General features: G+C 56.0%; 1 protein-coding gene across 12 annotated transcripts in view; it reads left to right on the top strand.

Moving 5' to 3' along the window:
- STX16 (syntaxin 16) overlaps window positions 1–16,223 on the top strand; it is a 65,571-nt gene extending 49,348 nt beyond the window's left edge. For all 12 annotated transcript variants that reach the window (XM_063702379.1, XM_063702378.1, XM_063702377.1 and 9 more), the window contains 7 exons: window positions 1,561–1,703; window positions 7,547–7,624; window positions 12,862–12,962; window positions 13,803–13,926; window positions 14,300–14,476; window positions 14,943–15,053; window positions 15,548–16,223. In XM_063702379.1, coding sequence (XP_063558449.1) covers window positions 1,561–1,703; window positions 7,547–7,624; window positions 12,862–12,962; window positions 13,803–13,926; window positions 14,300–14,476; window positions 14,943–15,053; window positions 15,548–15,706 — 893 coding nt within the window. In that variant the 3' untranslated portion in view covers window positions 15,707–16,223. The remainder of the gene's footprint in view (window positions 1–1,560; window positions 1,704–7,546; window positions 7,625–12,861; window positions 12,963–13,802; window positions 13,927–14,299; window positions 14,477–14,942; window positions 15,054–15,547) is intronic.
- Window positions 16,224–17,062: the final 839 nt, after the last annotated feature.

Consider the following 17,062-nt stretch of genomic DNA (forward strand, 5'->3'; position numbering starts at 1 on the left):
GGAGAAGGGGAGGCAATCCAGATTCTGATTTGGATTCTGGAAGCTGCTAGATCCAAGTCCTTCCCTGCCTGCAGCCTCTCCAGCGTCCTTGCGTGCCGCACACCCTTACTCCTGGGACTGGCTCAGCAGGGCCTTTCTGTTCCTTGAATACACAAGTTCCCATCACGGCAGGCAGAGCCTGTGTGCGGATGGCTCTCCCTATCTGGAATACTTTCCGCCAAGATATATTTTTGGTGGAGGCCATCTCAACCAATGCCCCCTCCTCAGAGAGGCCTTCCCCAAGTCCCCAGACCCACCTTTCCCCACTGCCCAGGAACCAGAGGGGCAGATAAGTATGACTCAGCTGCCCCGTGGTGCTTGTAGACTGGCAAGAGGAAGGCGGCTGTCTCTGTTATGTGTGGCTACAAAACAAATCACTCGGAAGATAGCAGCTGAACGCAGCAACACTTATCCCCTCCCCGTGCTGTGGGTTGGGGATCTTCCCCTGGTGCAGCGTCTCTGCCTGCTGTTGTCAGGTTGTTGGCTGGGGCTGCAGTCATCTGAGGGCTTGCCTGGGGCTGGCGATGTGCTTCCGGGCAGGCTCACAACAGGCTGCTGGCAGGTCTCAGGGCCTCACAGGCCATTAGCTGGAGACAGCAGTTCCTTGCTGTGTGAGCCGCCCTCTGAGCGAGGTCTCTGAGCGAGAGATAGGGATAAAGAGTGAGCAAACAAGATGGAGACTCCCATCTTTTTCTGTGACCTAATCCCAGGAGTGATATCTCATCACTTCTACCTTTTTCTTTTGGTTAGAGGTGAGACAGACATCAGGACCTGCTCACATGAGGGGGAGGGACTGCACAAGGACATGAATACCCAGACGTGGGGGCCACAGGGGCCATCCTGGTGGTGTCTACCTAGACAGGAGCCATTTACAAGTGGAGGGAGAGGCCGCTTGTGTCAGGAAAAGCTTCACAGAGGAGGTGGCATTTGCTGTGGATCCTACAGGATGAGTTGGAGTTTGTCAGGCAGCCATGATTAGCTCTCGTCATTGTTGCTGTGATTGTTTGACTCAATTATTGCAGGACTTTGAGCCATAGACTCTGCACACGCACAGGCCACAGCTTTCTTGAGAAGATGTGTCATGTAAACCAAAGAGGCAGTGGTGCAGGGACTGTGGGAGCGAGTGTGAAAGGGCGGTGCAGTCCCTGAGTGAGTGCTCAAAGGATTCAGGAAGTGGGGACGAGCATGGGCTGGGGCAACCTTGAGGTGTTAGCCAAACATCGTTTCATTCTGCAACCTGTTCTTTTGTTTCTGGAAAGGATACAATATTTTTTTCCCTTAGTGGGTTTTCTTGCTTAACAATACTTTGCATAGAATTTGTTTGCAATCTCAGACATTGGAGCTAATTTGCATTCCCCAATCCCACACTGGCCAGGGGCAGGAGAAGGGGCAGGGAGCCCCAGGCTCAGGCAGGCGGCTCTCCAGGAGAAACACCAGCCGGCCAGAGTTTCCAGGGGCCTCTGGGAGTTCCCCGCTCAGCTCAGCCCGAGCCTAACCCAGTTCTCCCCACGCTTTCCATAGGAATCTATGGGGTTGGCAAAGCCGCCCTGCATCCCCCAGCCCTGGCCGTCCTCAGCCACACCCCAGATGGAGCCACGCAGACCATCGCCTGGGTGGGCAAAGGCATCGTCTATGACACTGGAGGCCTCAGCATCAAAGGGAAGGTGAGGGGCTGGCCGGCTCTCAGGGTGCCCTGGGGGAGGAGAGGGGAAGGTGATGTGTGGGCCCGGCTCTCCACGGTGCCCTGGGGGTGGGGTGGGGAGGGGAAGGTGAGGGGCTGGCCGGCTCTCCAGGGTGCCCTGGGGGTGGGGAGGGGCCCAGTTTGGGTCCAGCCAGCCCTCTGAGAGGTGTCATGGGGTGGGGGGCGGCGAGGTTTCTGGAGGTTCTGGGTTGGGGTGGGTTCGGGGAGAGTGCGCAGGGCGGGTTCCCATGTGCTGAGGCAACAGCTTCACGTGGCTCCCTGGGTTTCATGCCCACCCTTCAGAAGGGTCTGGAAACAAAAGCCTGGCCAGGGCCCAAGAGCAGCCCCAGAAATGACGGAAGGAATGGCAAGCAGGGCCAGGGAGGCAGGGCTTGCTGCTTGGGGGCTTTGTCCCAAGAAGGGAAGGGCAAGGGGACGCCTGTGTCTCTGAGTCTGCCCATGGTCCCCACCGAGAAAACGCTCAGAGTGGCCACACAAGACCCTCCAAAGGCACGTGACCCCCAAGAGCAAGGGGAATCTGGACACGGCACAGAAGCGGGTCACCCAGGAACATCCTGGTGCGGTGGCCCTAGAAGCCTGTCCCGTGGTACGGCTTTCTGTCCTGCCATCCCAGGAGGACAGGTGCTTGTGGAGCCCCCGTCGTGGCCGAGTCTGCCTGCCCCAGCAAGCCCTGCCCCCTCCGCACCATCTCCATCCATTCATCCTACACACCGTGTGAGCAGCCTCTGTGCTCAGGCCTGGGCTGGGAAGGACAGGGAGGGAGCAGACTGGGAAGTACATACCTCAGGAGGTCTGGAAGGAGCAGGGAGTGCATCCGCAGCAGACACTGCAAACTAGCAGCCCGCAAGGCTCACGGAGGCCTGGCATTTTTAAAATCTGAATTAGCTACCAATATTTGAAACCAGGAAGGATTCTCATCAAAGCCTGGATTTCCGGCCTTTTGTGAACTCAGAAGGTCTGCCAGTGCTGGCGTTCTGTTCCCGCCTGGCAGCATTCCCCTGCAGCCAGTGGGCCTGCCCCTGGTGTCACCCATTCTCCAGTTTGATTTGCGGTAGGCCCCACCACTTGCTGCTGCCTTCCTGACACTGAGCCCTAGTGTCAGCTGCTGTTCAGGGTGGCGCTGGTGCAGCTCGCCGCGCTCTCTAGCAGCCTAATTTATTTCATACCTGCAGAGGATGAGCAGTTCCCATCCCTCCTCTAAACCACAAAACTGTTTAGAACTAAGCAGGAAATGACACTAATCATAAAAAGCGTTTTTTTTTTTAATAGAAAAAACATGCCTCCCTATGGGTCTCTTGGGGTAATAGATGGTAGAATGAATGTTTCTGGCTTTGGGTCTTAGCATCTACACATTTGACAATGGTTTCATTTAAACTGATCTTCTTTACTCATGTATGTTCAGTAGGCAGAGTTGCCAGCTGTCTTCACTCATAGTTGGTCCAAGAATACTATCTATCTGTTAACTTTGATTTTGAAGAGCTCCAGTCACGTGAGGCAACAGATACTTAGGAAAAGTCTTTAATACGGTATCGTTTGGCAGAGATTCCTAAAAATCCCATTTCACAGTAAATTCTAGCAGTCACAACACCCACCGTATGTTCAGTTCTTCAGGGTGATGTCTGCGGAACAAAAGCATCTCGGACACAGTAACTCCAAGTGTTCACATGGAATGAGGGAAGTGAAGGAACGCAGGTTCCGCGTCTTCGTTTTGACCATCCCGCGCTCTCCTGTTTTATTTTGGGTCCTCTGTTTCGACACCGAGAGGTAGGAAATCACGGGCCCTGGAGGCGCCCCGACTGTGCCCAGAGCCAGCCCACAGGATCTGACTGTCAGAGCGCTTCTCAGAAGGAATGTGGGTAGATTTTGTGTCGGGTCATTGTTAACGTCCATGTAATGTTACTTTCAGGATAAGTAACAAAGATATGCGAATTTGAAGCTTTTGTTTGCGTGATTAAAACGCAACCGTAGCCACAGCAATTTTTTAAACTTCAATCAATAACAGATTTTTGAAGGAGGAATATGTTATTGCTGACTTTGTTCAGAGATACCAGCACACGGTGGTAATAAGCAAACTGACTTCTAGTCAGTTATGATTCCTAAATTCGCCACAGATAGTGCACCCCCTACTACCTGCACCTGGTACTGGCTGCTCCCACCCTCGCACGCACCCTCAATACCCACGGTCGCCCTGGAAGCCGCTACACTCTGGCTGGTAGAGTCGTGGACCCTCTTCTCCTTGGATCAGATGCTTGTTTTTGATGTCGGCTTGTTGTGGACCAATGTGAGAAGATGAGCTTCCTGGGAATTCATTCGTTTGCTTGTGGCACTAACTCTAGTCACTTAGGGAAAATATCGTTGCACCTGACTTCATCTCATGTGGCTGTGGGTAGACCTGTGCAGTTAGTCAGCCCCTGGCCTGGAAATTAACACAAAGGAAAAACCTGACCACACAGGCCTTCCCTAGAGGCCACAGCTGCACAGCCTTCAGGGGAGCTGTGGTCTGAGGGTGGCTGGTAGAACTGCCAGAGAGTAGGGCATTTTCCATGGCTCCAGATCACCTTCTGAAAATGCGACTATAGCCCCTGCCTATTCCCGGGGTCCAACTGGTCTGCAGACCCCATAATACAAGGAAGAGCTGGGTGTTCTGGCACCAGTGAAACAATACCTGGTTTTTTGTTTTAAACCAGCCCATCTTCCCCACTGCAGTCGGAACCGTTCTCCGTGGATTTGGGATCAACCAGCAGGCCTTTCCTGAGCTGTTACTGTGTGGAGTGGGCGCTGAGGCTCCAGCCATTGATGGAAAGACCCCAATCCTGACCTGAAGGCGCTCACAATCTCGCCCCAAGGGCCTGGTGTGAAACGCAGACGCAACGCAGCAGGCATTCTCCCCAGTGGCTGCCTGTAGAGGAAATGGTGCAGAAATGGTCACTCCTCAAAAAGCAAGCTGGGTGGAGTCAGCCCAGCTCCCAGTTTTGCAGGAAAAAAATCACAGCTCCATTTTCAAAGATTTCAAGGGCAGCTCAAGACCAGCCTGGACTAGCAGGCCTCAAATGCATTACTGGAGACCCCTTTACACTCTTAACAAGTACCAACCCCAAAGAGGCTTTTCATATAACAATGATGTCTATTGATATTTACTCTACTGGAGATTAAAAGTGAGAAATTTATAACATGTATAATTCATTAAAAATAACATATAAATCCATTGCATGTTATCATAATTTTATGAAGATAAGCATTTTCCAAAATGAAAAAATAATTTACTGAGAGAGTAGCATTGTTGTACATTTTCACAAATCCTGTCAGTGTCTGGCTTAATAGAAGACAGCTAGGGACCTTGCGTCTGCTTCTGATGTAGTCTATGGAAATGTGTTGTTTCAGTTGAACTGTATCAAGAAAATCTGGCCTCACGCATTTTATAGTTGAAATAGGGAAAAGGATTTTAGTACCTTTTTCAGCTAACTATGAACATTCTTTGCTATTACACCAAAACTCAACAAGTGGTAGCTTCTTAAAGGCTGGTTATAACGTGGAATCTGAAGTCTCATGAGTAGACTTTTGGGCTCTGTGGCAGTTAAATCCACTGTTCTCTCTCACTTTGAACATGTGGTTTTTCATGGAAAAATGAATGTTCACTTGAAAAATGTTGGTTCACAGAGTTCTGCAGAAATTCAAATTTTTGACACATTACATTATATAGTATCAAAAAATCACTTAACATCACCATCCATCTCATCAGAAAACTCATTGAGTATGAGGAAGTTGTCATGGTGATAGGAGAAAGTTTTTCAAAATTCTGATTTTTGCTTAAAAGCTCAAATGTATACCATTGGCAATAAATAATGTCAGCTGTTTCTGGAAGTAAGAGGCTCAGTTTGTTCCTTTTCTGGGAAATATTTGCCAGATACCTAAATCCAATTAAATGCCATTTGTCTGTCAGTTTTTCTTTCAAGTAAAAATGGTGTCGTGGCCAGAGTGGCTCATGGAGCTCAGAACTCCCCCAGCAATCACAGCTGAGCTTCTGCTCTGACCGACCACTGCCCGTCAGCAACAGCAGGAGTGCATTATGAGTCACACGGAATATGGAAAATGTATTGTACCCAAGGGTTGAGAGTTTTAAAAATTAATTTTACTGCTTCAGCAAGGAAATTCTAACGTGAAATTGGCATTGGTTCATTTTCCCAGAGGGCACGGAAACGAATACAGCGGCTCCCCAACCTCTTTGGGACTGTGGCCTGATACTCCAGCACAGGGGGTGTGTCAGCCCCGTGAAAAAGGCAGAGACTGTCTTAAATCACTGCGAAAATGGTTTCTTCTATAAAAACAGAAACAACATATGGGGGCTGGTGAAACTTTGCACAATCAATCAATTGAGCTGTATTTGCAAGCCCAGTCCTGGCTCCACCTGCAATTGGGAAGGAGCTGGCAGCTGTGACGGGGGAGACATGGTGTACAGTGAGCAGCCGTTTCCAGGCATTTCTGTGTGACCCATTTTGCACATGGTTTGATTCCAGATCGGAGGCCCTGTTTTTCCATTTAAACAATCCTGTGCTTTCTCACAGATTAGCTCAGAAGAGATGGCTTATTTTCAGTAGTACAAGATGGGTCATTTTCACTCAATTATAAAAGCAGCTCAATTTACGTCTAAAAATACTTTGCACTAAAATTCAAGGCTTGTGTAATAGATAAGGGTTCAAAAATGATTCAGTAAATTTCATACCCAAACCTTTACCTCTGAGGACCTGCTGTTAATTTAAAATATGAACTTGTGAATTTGATTTGGGAACCTGTAAAATGTAAAAATATGTAACACTGTCAACCAGCGTATAGGAAACAGTGTGGACACTGCGGGAGAAGGGTGGCCCCTCTTCAGACCCAGGTTAACCAGGAGGTGTGAACTATTAACCAGGAGGTGTGAACGAGCAGGAGGGCAGAGGTGGCCCCTTCTTCTGGCGGTAGACCTGGCCGTGACATGAAGGAGCGACAGGTGTCCTCACTGCTGGTGGTGTCAGTGGGGGTGGATGTGACTGATTTTGGCGAAGAGTTCACATCAACCCTCACCATCGTTCAAGGTTGTGATGAGGGGCAGAGAATCCTGAGCCTAAGTCTCGTTAGGTGGTAAAGCCCTCTAAATGCCAGGGAGAGGAAGCTAGGCCCTGTTCTGGGGGGCGACAAGTGGCCAGGGCAGGTTTGCATCGCGGCAGCATCCCCTCCGGCTTCCTCCCTGCCATAAGCACACTAGGAATCTGCAATGGGTGCAGGAAGCACGCAAGCCCACCCAGGTCCCTGAGGTGCTGGCCAGGGACCTCCAGCAAGCCCCAGAGGCTCCCTGGACCTCAGCTTGCTTCTCACGCTGTGCGGAGGAGTGGAGAGAGAGTGGCCCTGCAGACAGACCCCCAGGCGGTGTGGCAGCCCGGGACTGAGGTCAGGGTGCCCGGCTTCAAAGCACGGGGTCCCTGTGGCAATGTCAGAGCCCGGCCACAGCGAATTCTGCAGCTCCGGGCATCTCCTCAGGTTCCCCCTCCATGCAGTTACTGTTTGATAACTCCAAAGTTCTGTCAAAACAAAAGGGAGCCTCACCATCTATGGCCATGACTCCCTGTTGCTTCTGGAGAACACCCCACTTGGCCAATAGGAGGTTCATGAGTTCTGTGGGTGCCCAGGAGGCCTGGTGTGGGGGCTGCCCAGGCCTGAGAGCTGGGGAAGGTGGGGCTAGCGTGGGGCCGGGTGGGGGTGGGGGGCTGCCGCTGCCAGGCCTGGACCTCACAGCTCACCTTTGTCCTGGTCCCTTTGTACCACCCGCAGACCACCATGCCAGGGATGAAGCGAGACTGTGGGGGTGCTGCGGCCGTCCTGGGGGCCTTCAGAGCTGCAATCAAGCAGGTGAGTGGGCCCTGCCCGCCCTCCGCAGGGGCATCCTGGGTGTGCCTCATGGGTGCTCCCCTCTCCCCTGTCCGTCCCGCCACAGGCCCCACCAGGGTCCTACCCAAGTCTCCCCAGCGGGTGCCTGTCCCCCCTCTGCCCCCAGGCTCTTCTGGGGCCCCCAGAGCTTCCCGCCTTCATCAGAGCTGCTCTGGGAGGCCCCGAGGGCAAGGTGCAGCCATGTTCTCTGCTCAGGGCCTGCCTTGGCTCCAGAGCCCCATGAGCGGTTGGCTCAATGAGGAAGCCTGGCCTAGACCCGCATGGCATGTGGCAGGCAGAAGCTCATGGCAGGGGCATATGTTGTTCTGCGTACCCCTCCCGCAACCCTTCTTTGCAGCAGAGCTGCCTCTGGTGACTGGTCTCGCCAAGTCACCACCTCCAACCCCCAGGCCTGGCCGGGCCCCCTTCCTCTCTTGCGTGGGCAGGTGCCCCAAAGCTTAGCCCTTGCTCAGTGGCAGTAATCACTCGGGGGGAGTGGGGGGGGGTGACCTTGAGTGACCTTCCCATGGAGCCCAGATGTCCCTGGGGCCATAAAAAGTGCTTATTAAACAAATGAAGAGGCCAGCTCATGCTGGTAATCCCAGTACTTTGGGAGGCGGAGGCAGGAGGATGGCTTGAAAGCCAGAAATTCAAGACTACCCATAGCAACCTTGCAAGACCCCGTTTCTACAAAAAAAAGTTTAAAAACTAGCCAGGCGTGGTGGCGCGCACCTGTAATCTCAGCTACTTGGGAGGCTGAGGTGGCAGAGGATCGATTGAGCCCAGGAGGTTGAGGCTGCAGTGAGCTAAGATCCCACTGCTGCACTGCAGCCTGGGAGATAGAGCAAGACCCTGTCTAAAGAAACAGGCCAATGAGGAGTGTGCATTGACTCATCAGCTGAGGTTTTACCTTCCTAGCCTACCTTTCTCAGGCCAGCAACCCAGTTCCTTGGGGTAAACTTGAAATGGAAAAACAAAAAGGCCTTGGCAAGTAGTTTCCAATTTGGAGGGTCCTGCTCCTGGCAGGGAGGAGGGAGGAATCCCAGGAGGAAGGAGCTCCTTCTGCCGGGGCTTCCCAGCTGGCCGTGCACATTCCAGACTGTGTGATGGGCTTCTGCTAACAGGGCCAGCCGGTGGGGACACTGAGGTGCGGGGGTGAGGTGGCCTGGGCAGGAGGGGCTGGCAGGCCCTCACCTGTGCTCTGCACAGGTTTGGAAATGGCCTCTTAGGGCTCACGGCTGTTTCTCTCGTGCTGAGCACACAGCTGGGGCTGTACGCAGCCTGCAAGCCCCATGCCTCCATGAGCACCTGCCGTGGCCCGTCTACTGCAGAGCCTGTCGGAAGAGGCTGGAGGAGGAGCATGTGTCCTCTGTGCTCTACTCCTTCACTGGTTATAAACTACCAAGGGACACGGCTGGCACTCAAGGAGGGTCTTGACTGCCCCAGCATCATAGGCCACGGGGCAGGGTGGCTCTGGGCTCCCACTACCTGACCCTCCTCCTTGCCTCTGCCCAGGCCCCGTGGCTTTGGCAGATGGGCTCACCGGAAAAATGCTGAGGCGGACGGGCCCAGCTGTGCGGTGCTCGCTGGGCAGCTCTCTCTGAAGGGAGCAGCTGCTGCTCTGGGGTGGCACGGGGGCAGGGGTGGGCAAGTGGTTCTGGAGGAGCCGTGTGGCCAGCCCTCTGTGCCGTCTTTGCCGTTCACCCCTGGTTACTCCTCCAACAGAGGGTCTGTCCTGCCTCTGGGACAGGCTGGCTGGGAATGCCCCAGCAGGAAGACTCTTCTGAGCTTGAATTCCCTGTTCACAGGAAGCCACTTGACAATGATCACAGATTCATCAGGCAGCAGCCGTGAGTGTTCTCAGCACTCCTCCACTTCTAGAGGTGCTGCGGCCTCTAGAGGTGGAGGAGCACCTCTAGATTTGAGGGGTGCTGAGGACACCCCACCCCCACTCTGGACAAAGATCCCCCTCTCACGAGAGCTCCAGCCTGGAGGCTCCACTGTGAACGCGAATGTCCTGCTTGGCCTTCACATATCCCTGTTGGCCTCTTAGAAAGGAATATGCCTCTGTCTGAGCCACAGAATCAATCCTCAGGGTAATGCATTTACCCAGAGAATAAAATCAGCATCCACGTGTCCACACTGGTAGGAATAGATCACTGAACGAGTAAATGAGTGGGGGAGAACCGTTTCTCACACTGAATCCCAGTTTCAGGCTGCAGAGGTAGTGATGGAAACAGGAAGTCGTCACCCCACAGCCAGGCCTCATTCCAGGTGAGAGTGGCCCACAGTGCTGGAACTGGAGCATGAGAGTGGGATGGGAACAGGACAGTCAAATGCTCTCAGAGTGCCTCTCGCAGCTTTATAGTGGTGACACTCATGACCCAGCCTAACCAGGTGTCCCAGGGCATGTCACCAGGGCAGGGACAGAGCCACCTGACATGCCTCCAGAGGCAGTGTGCAGGGAAGGACACAGCATTTCTGCAGGATTCCCACCAAAAATGCATGGCCTGCCTGTAGTCACAAGGACACGTCAGACAAACCCAGCACTGAAAGTGCCAAGGCCACAAAAGACAAAGCCAGACTATGCAGTCGCCCAGATTAAGGAGAGCAAGCAGGCCGGGCATGATGTGTGGTCTGATCCGATCTGGACATCTGAGGAGCACATGGAATCTGGATGGTCCCGAGAGGTGATGGTCCTGTGTTGGTGATTACTACCCCCTGCTGCCCATTGTTCCATGGCTGGACAAGCTGCTGACATTGGCAGAATCTGGGTGAAGGGTGTTGAGGAATTGTTTGTGGCTGTTTCCTTTTTTTTTTTTTTTTTTCCCCGAGATGCTGTCTTGCTCTGTTGCCCAGGCTGGTGTGCAGTGGTGCGATCTCGGCTCACTGCAACGCCTCCCAGGTTTAAGTGATTCTCCTGCCTCAGCCTCCAGAGTAGCTGAGATTACAGGCATGTGCCACCACACTTGGCTAATTTTTGTATTTTTAGTAGAGACAGGGTTTCACCTTGTTGGCCAGGCTGGTCTTGAACTCCTGACCTCAAGTGATCCACCCACCTCAGCCTCCCAAAGTGCTAGGATTACTGGCATGAGCCACTGCTCCTGGCTGTTTGTGACTATTTCTGCAATTTTTTCGTAAGTTTGAAATTATTTCACAGTGAAATGTTTTGAGCTTTTTAAAAAGAGGATGTACCATTCAAAGATGGAAGGGTACGCCAGGAGCTCGGTGGCCCTGGGCTCTGGGGGTGTTAGCGACCCTGCAAGCCTGGCACCAAAAAAAAAGCCCCTGCCCCACTTACCAACCCAAAACCCTTGGCCGCCCTGGGGGACCAGGCCCAAGCCCTGGCGTAGCACTGGAGACCCTTCCCACGCTGTCCCTGAAGCACTCACAGTCCAGCCCCATCTTTGGCCACCCTCTTCTGTTAGACCAGCAAGTCCCAACTGTGCCAGGTAACACCCAGGAAGTGTGTGAACATTGACAGCTCCAGGGCTCACCTCCAGCTCTGCTGAGTCTTGGATTTTTTCAGCCGCTCCTGGTGATTGGAGAACCCCCTCCAGACTGGCCGTGAGGGCCGCAAGGGCAGGGCTGTGCCTGTGCTGTCTCTGTGTCACGTCTTCCAGCCGTGCAGACCTCAGCACTGTTTGCCCCAGGACTGCAGCTCACTCGTCTTCTAAGCCAGCACTTCTCAAGTGGGGTCCCCATGTTGTTAGTAATATGGGTTCTCAGCTCCGCCCCAGACCTGCTGGATCAGAAATTAGTGGCAGGGCCCAGCCTTCAGGGGGTAGCAGCCCTCCCTGGGAGGCTGAAAGCATCCATTTGGGAATCCTCCTCCTCCCCCCTCCTCCTCCTCCTCCTCCCCCCTCCTCCTCCCCCCTCCCACCCCAGCAGGCTACAGATCCAGAACCCTGCTTTCTAGGAGGACTTCAGGGCTCCCCTCCTTTGTTGGTGGAGCTCATCTCTGTGGTGTCCGTGGCCTGGAGCCCCATGGCCTCATCCTGTGACCTCAGGGTCATGCTGTCATTTATTCATTTGTTCCTAAACACCCACTTCTCCCTGGAATGACCACAGGAGGCCTCAGCACAGGGACAGGCCGTGGTCACTGTACACACAGATGGAATGTCAGTGCTGGGGTGTCTGGGGAGGAGCTCTGACAGGAGGAGGCTGAGGGTCCTGAAGCCCCTGCCCCGTGTCCCTGACACAGGCTGGGCTGCGAGAGTGGGAGTGGGGGACTCGGGGCCCTTGTGGAGCTGACAGGTGGCCCCGATATCATCACCCTGAGGCTGGTGGGGTTCTTTCCCCTGTGCTGCGTGGGGGTGCGGGGCCATCTGTCAGGCTCAAGGACTGAGCGGGGACCCAGGGACGTCTCAGGGACTCGCAGCTGCCATGCCCAGCACCACTGCTGCAGCTCCTGCCACTGGCCACTCCTTGCCCTGCTGGCTGCCCCTCCCCCACCATCCCAAGTGTTTGCCTTTGGTGAGGGCTCTGCACCCGTGGTGGAAGAGTCGGCTGTTCCAGGAGATGAGAAAGACGCTGGATCCTATAGAGCTGTGTGTCCGCGCTCTCGAGGCATGCTCCATGCTAGGAGGATGTATTCTGGTTAAAGATGCGTCTCCGGGAGCAGAGGAAGGGCAGGGACAGGGGTCTGGGAGCTCTACTCCATTTGACATTGCTCCCCGGGTGTGGCCCGCTTGGGGGTCAGGGGGCACCCTTAGAGCCTGTGCAGGGCAGGAACTGTCACCATCTGTTGGCCACACATTTCTCAATGAACAAATGACTTTTGGCATCAGAAAGCCATAACTTCACACCTAAACTTCCACGAGGCTGAGCTCTTCCTGCCCCTCTGTGTGTGTATGTGTGTGTGTGTGTATTGAGGGGACGCGGCTGCTGGCCACCTTCCGTCGGCACAGGTTGGCAAGGCTTCATGACTGCCCAGCCCATGCAGTCCAAGAGTCCCACAGCCCAGCCCATGCCCAGGCTCATCCACTGCGGCGGGTGGGCTCTGCCAGGGGAGGCTAGGAAACCCCAGTGGTGAGCCTTGGCCTTGGGATCTGCCAGGACTGTACCCGGGATGGCAGGGAAGGCGAGCTTTGGTCCCTGCAACTTGGAGCCATCTGTCTCTCTCCTGCTGTCTGTGGGTCTGAGAACCCCCAGCTTGTCCTCCCCCCTCCCCAAACCTATGACCTACAACTGGAGCCTCTGCCCACTTCTCCCTCCAGGGTTTCAAAGACAACCTCCACGCTGTGTTCTGCTTGGCTGAGAACTCGGTGGGGCCCAACGCGACAAGGCCAGATGACATCCACCTGCTGTACTCAGGGAAGTACGTCTGGCCCTCCCACTCCTTCCTGCCCACTGTTGGAACTCGCGACCCTTCCCGGCCTGCAATGCCAGCTCACTCCAGGCATATCGGGAGGGCACTCAGCGTTGGGGTCCCCTGGGCAGCAGGCTCCTTGCTTCCCGGAGGGCTGGGGAGCTTTGGTAGCAGGCGCACCTCACGTTGAGGGGCCCATGGCAACTGGATGAGGTGCTAGGCTCCCGTGCAGTGCCTGGCCCAGGAGCTCATGGTCTACCCTGCATTACCAGGACAGGCCTTTCCAAAATTTAGGCCTGAAATCTTTGGGTGTGTGAAGCTCTGACCCCCAGATTCCCTGCTCGGGGACACCTCCTGCATCTCCCCCTTGAGATTGACCCTGGAAAGTCAAAGCTGAGCTGGCAGCTGAGGAGCAAGTGGCTCCAGAATTCAAAAGAGAAGAGCCCTCTCCCCAGCCCCACGAGCTGGTGCCTGAGTGGTCGCCTCCCCGCATCTCCTGCTCTTCCTCCTCATCTGCCGGGTGCCAGGCACAGTGTGCTGAAGGCCAGCCCAGCCGGTTCATGCCACCCACTTTACAGAAGAAGAAACTGAGGCATGGGGGAGCCAAATGGCTGGTCCCTGGCTCTCCAGAGCAGCGGGGCAGGGATGTCACCTGGAAGCCCTTTGCTCCAGGCACTGCATTGCTGTAGGGACTGGGGGCATCCCAGCCTTCCCAGTGGGGGAACGTGTTGGGGTTCGGGGAGCCACAGGGATGGGCAGCTCCAAATGGGGTCTTCCCAGTTTCAAAGGGGATCACGCCAGTGTCCCAGGAAATCCCGTCCCTGAGCAGGGATCTCTACCATGCCCCAGGACGGTGGAAATCAACAACACGGACGCCGAGGGCAGGCTGGTGCTGGCAGATGGCGTGTCCTATGCTTGCAAGGACCTGGGGGCCGACATCATTCTGGACATGGCCACCCTGACCGGGGCTCAGGTGAGTGCTCCCTGGATCCACCCCTTAGCTGTGGTCCCAGGGAACCCCACCCCACTCTTGACCTCGAGGTGGGGAAGGCAGCGCGTGGGGGCTGCCGTCAGGAGGTTTTCATAACTGGGCACGAGGAGGCAGGAGGAGCTGCCCGTCAAGCTTGGCGTGGGCAGTGCCGAGGCCCAGGCTGGACGCAGAGCCGGGAACCGCCTCCTGTGTGCTTCATGGCCATGGTCCTTTCTGCCTGTGTTTTTTCTTTTTTTCTCAACCGTCTCTTTTCTGGCTCCCTTATTTCTCTGTCTGCCTCTCGGTCCCTCTTTCGCCTTGGGTGTTTCTCTCCTGCCGTCCCGTCCACACGCTTCCCGGGTTCCTGCCCGCCCAGGGCATTGCCACAGGGAAGTACCACGCCGCGGTGCTCACCAACAGTGCTGAGTGGGAGGCCGCCTGTGTGAAGGCGGGCAGGAAGTGTGGGGACCTGGTGCACCCGTTGGTCTACTGCCCCGAGCTGCACTTCAGCGAGTTCACCTCAGCTGTGGCTGACATGAAGAACTCAGTGGCGGTAGGTTTGGAGCTTCCAACCTGGAGCCTGCCACATGGGTGGAGCCGGGCAGGCGGAGCCCTGCCTTCAGGGTGCTGGTGCACCCAGGGAGCTGGGGCCCCCCAGAAGCAGCCACAGTGCAGACGAGGGCTTGAGAGGCAGGCGTCAGGGCACAGGAGTCATCTCAGACGGCATGGGCCACTCACTGGCTTCCCTGCCACACAGCCAGGGGTTTCTCCCCCAGTCTTGGGTCTGGCTCAGTTGCCCCATCAGGCCCTTTGCTGGCTTGCCCCTTGGCCTATGGTGGGGGCAGACTCCTTAGTTCATGGTCAAGGCCCTCCCAGCCCAGCTTCAGCTGCCTCCCCACATGCTCCCTCCCAGCCACCCCGGGCTCCTTGCAGACAGCAACAGTGACAGGCGATGGGGCAGGGTGGAGAGGGCCCGGCCGGAGCAACCCACAGGCACTGTGTCCTCCTGGCCTCCCTAGGACCGAGACAACAGCCCCAGCTCCTGTGCTGGCCTCTTCATTGCTTCACACATCGGCTTCGACTGGCCTGGAGTCTGGGTCCACCTGGACATTGCTGCACCAGTGCATGCCGTGAGTGTCCCCCCTCCCCACTGGCCCTGGCTGCTCCCGCCCTCTTGTCCAAACAGCGCCCCTCTGGCTCTGGAGCTGCTGGCAGAGCTCATCAGAAACTTCTGTCTGTGACCCAGCTTCCAGCCCGCTGTCCCCCCCACCCCCAGGTCTCATCCTCCCTGGGAACAGAGTGGCTGCTGTGTGCGACCCTTCCCCAGCCAGCCTGTCCTCCACAGGGGATCCTGGGCCTCTGTCTCACCCATCCCCACCCTGAGGAGCTCCGGGGTGAAGGCAGAGCACACAGGGCCTTGCCCCCTGCCTACGCCTGGCCTGCTGGCCCTGAACGTGTCCAGCCAGCAGCATGGGCTCTGGGCTCCGGCTGGTGCTCAGGATCTCCTTCCTGAGAAGGGGACTGTGGGGCACGTGGAGGGGACCCAGGAGGTGAGGGGTCCCCAGGAACCCCTCCTGTGCTGCAGCCCCACGCCCAGAGTCTGTGTCCTGCCCTTTGCTTGCAGGGTGAGCGAGCCACAGGCTTCGGTGTGGCCCTCCTGCTGGCGCTCTTCGGCCGTGCCTCTGAGGACCCTCTGCTGAACCTGGTGTCCCCACTGGGCTGTGAGGTGGATGTCGAGGAGGGGGACGTGGGGAGGGACTCCAAGAGACGCAGGCTTGTGTGAGCCTCCTGCCTCGGCCCTGACAAATGGGGATCTTTTACCTCACTTTGCACTGATTAATTTTAAGCAATTGAAAGATTGCCCTTCATATGGGTTTTGGTTTGTCTTTCTGGTCGTCAGCGTGGTGGTGGAAACAGCTGAAGTTTTAGGAGACAGCTTAGGGTTTGGTGCGGGCCACGGGGAGGGGACCGGGAAGCGCTGGGGCTTGTTTCTGTTTGTTACTTACAGGACTGAGACATCTTCTGTAAACTGCTACCCCTGGGGCCTTCTGCACCCCAGGGTGAGGCCTCCTGCCTGCCTGGTGCCCTGTCCCAGCCCCAGGTCCTGTGCAGGGCACCCGCGTGGCTGACAGCCAGGCTCTTACTCCAGCCGGGGCTGCCAGCGCATCCAGCCAGCCCAGCCCTGTGAAAGATGGAGCTGACTTGCTGCAGGGGACCTGATTTATAGGGCAAGAGAAGTCACACGCTGGCCTCTCAGAATTCACTTGAGGTTCAATTAAATACAGTCACACCACCCCTCACCTGGCCTCCTTCTTCTTTCTCCCCCTCCATTTTAGAAACGGGTCCTGGAGCCCATCTAGGGAATGTAGTGCAGGGCTGCCTCCTGCTTCTCCCAGACCGGCTCTGGCTTTGAGCCCCAGCTGGTCAACCCAGTGTTGATGACAGGAGCCCAGGACCTGGGGAGGAGGACAGGGGGCCGCTGGGCCTAGGCCTGGCCTTCCTGACCATTTTGATTTTCTGGGTGCACACAGCACAGACTCCAGGTGGAAGTGCTGTGGGCTCCTGACCTCTCTACAGCCCGGCAGCCTGCACGGAGGCCGTTCTGTCTCTCGAGGGTCCTGCAGCCTGCGCTGTGTGAGGTCAACTGTGCTTCCGTGCCCCTGTGCACTGTCCTAGGTGATAAAGGGCAGGGCCCCGAAGCCAATTCGGATCTCCTGGGAGCCCCGCCAGGATTCAGGGAACCCCTGAACCTGGGCTCCAGGAAAAGCAGGTGAGGCCGGTCCAAGGCACCCAGGAGCCAGGCTCCCACTGGCTTGGGTGACAGTGCAGGCCAGGACCTTGTCCCTGCCATACATCCCCTTTGCTGTCAGTCGCAGCAGGGCTGCCTGGGGCCCCCCAGGAAGGGATTGGGTCTGAAGCCCCACAGGGAAGGGGACAGTGCCCACCTCTCTTCAGCTAGGGCCGAGGGTGAGGACCTGGCTGCAGATCTGTGGGACACGTGGCCCTAGGCTGTGTCCTGAGCCCCTGGCCACCCCACCCCAAGGGTCCCCAGAATCCATGTGCCCCCACAGCCCTGGAAATCAAGATGACTTTCTGGGCCTGATCCCAAGCAAATATTTATTAATTGCCTGCTGTGTAC

This window comes from Gorilla gorilla, chromosome 21, assembly GCF_029281585.2.
Source record: "Gorilla gorilla gorilla isolate KB3781 chromosome 21, NHGRI_mGorGor1-v2.1_pri, whole genome shotgun sequence".
Taxonomy (NCBI): Eukaryota; Metazoa; Chordata; class Mammalia; order Primates; family Hominidae; genus Gorilla; species Gorilla gorilla.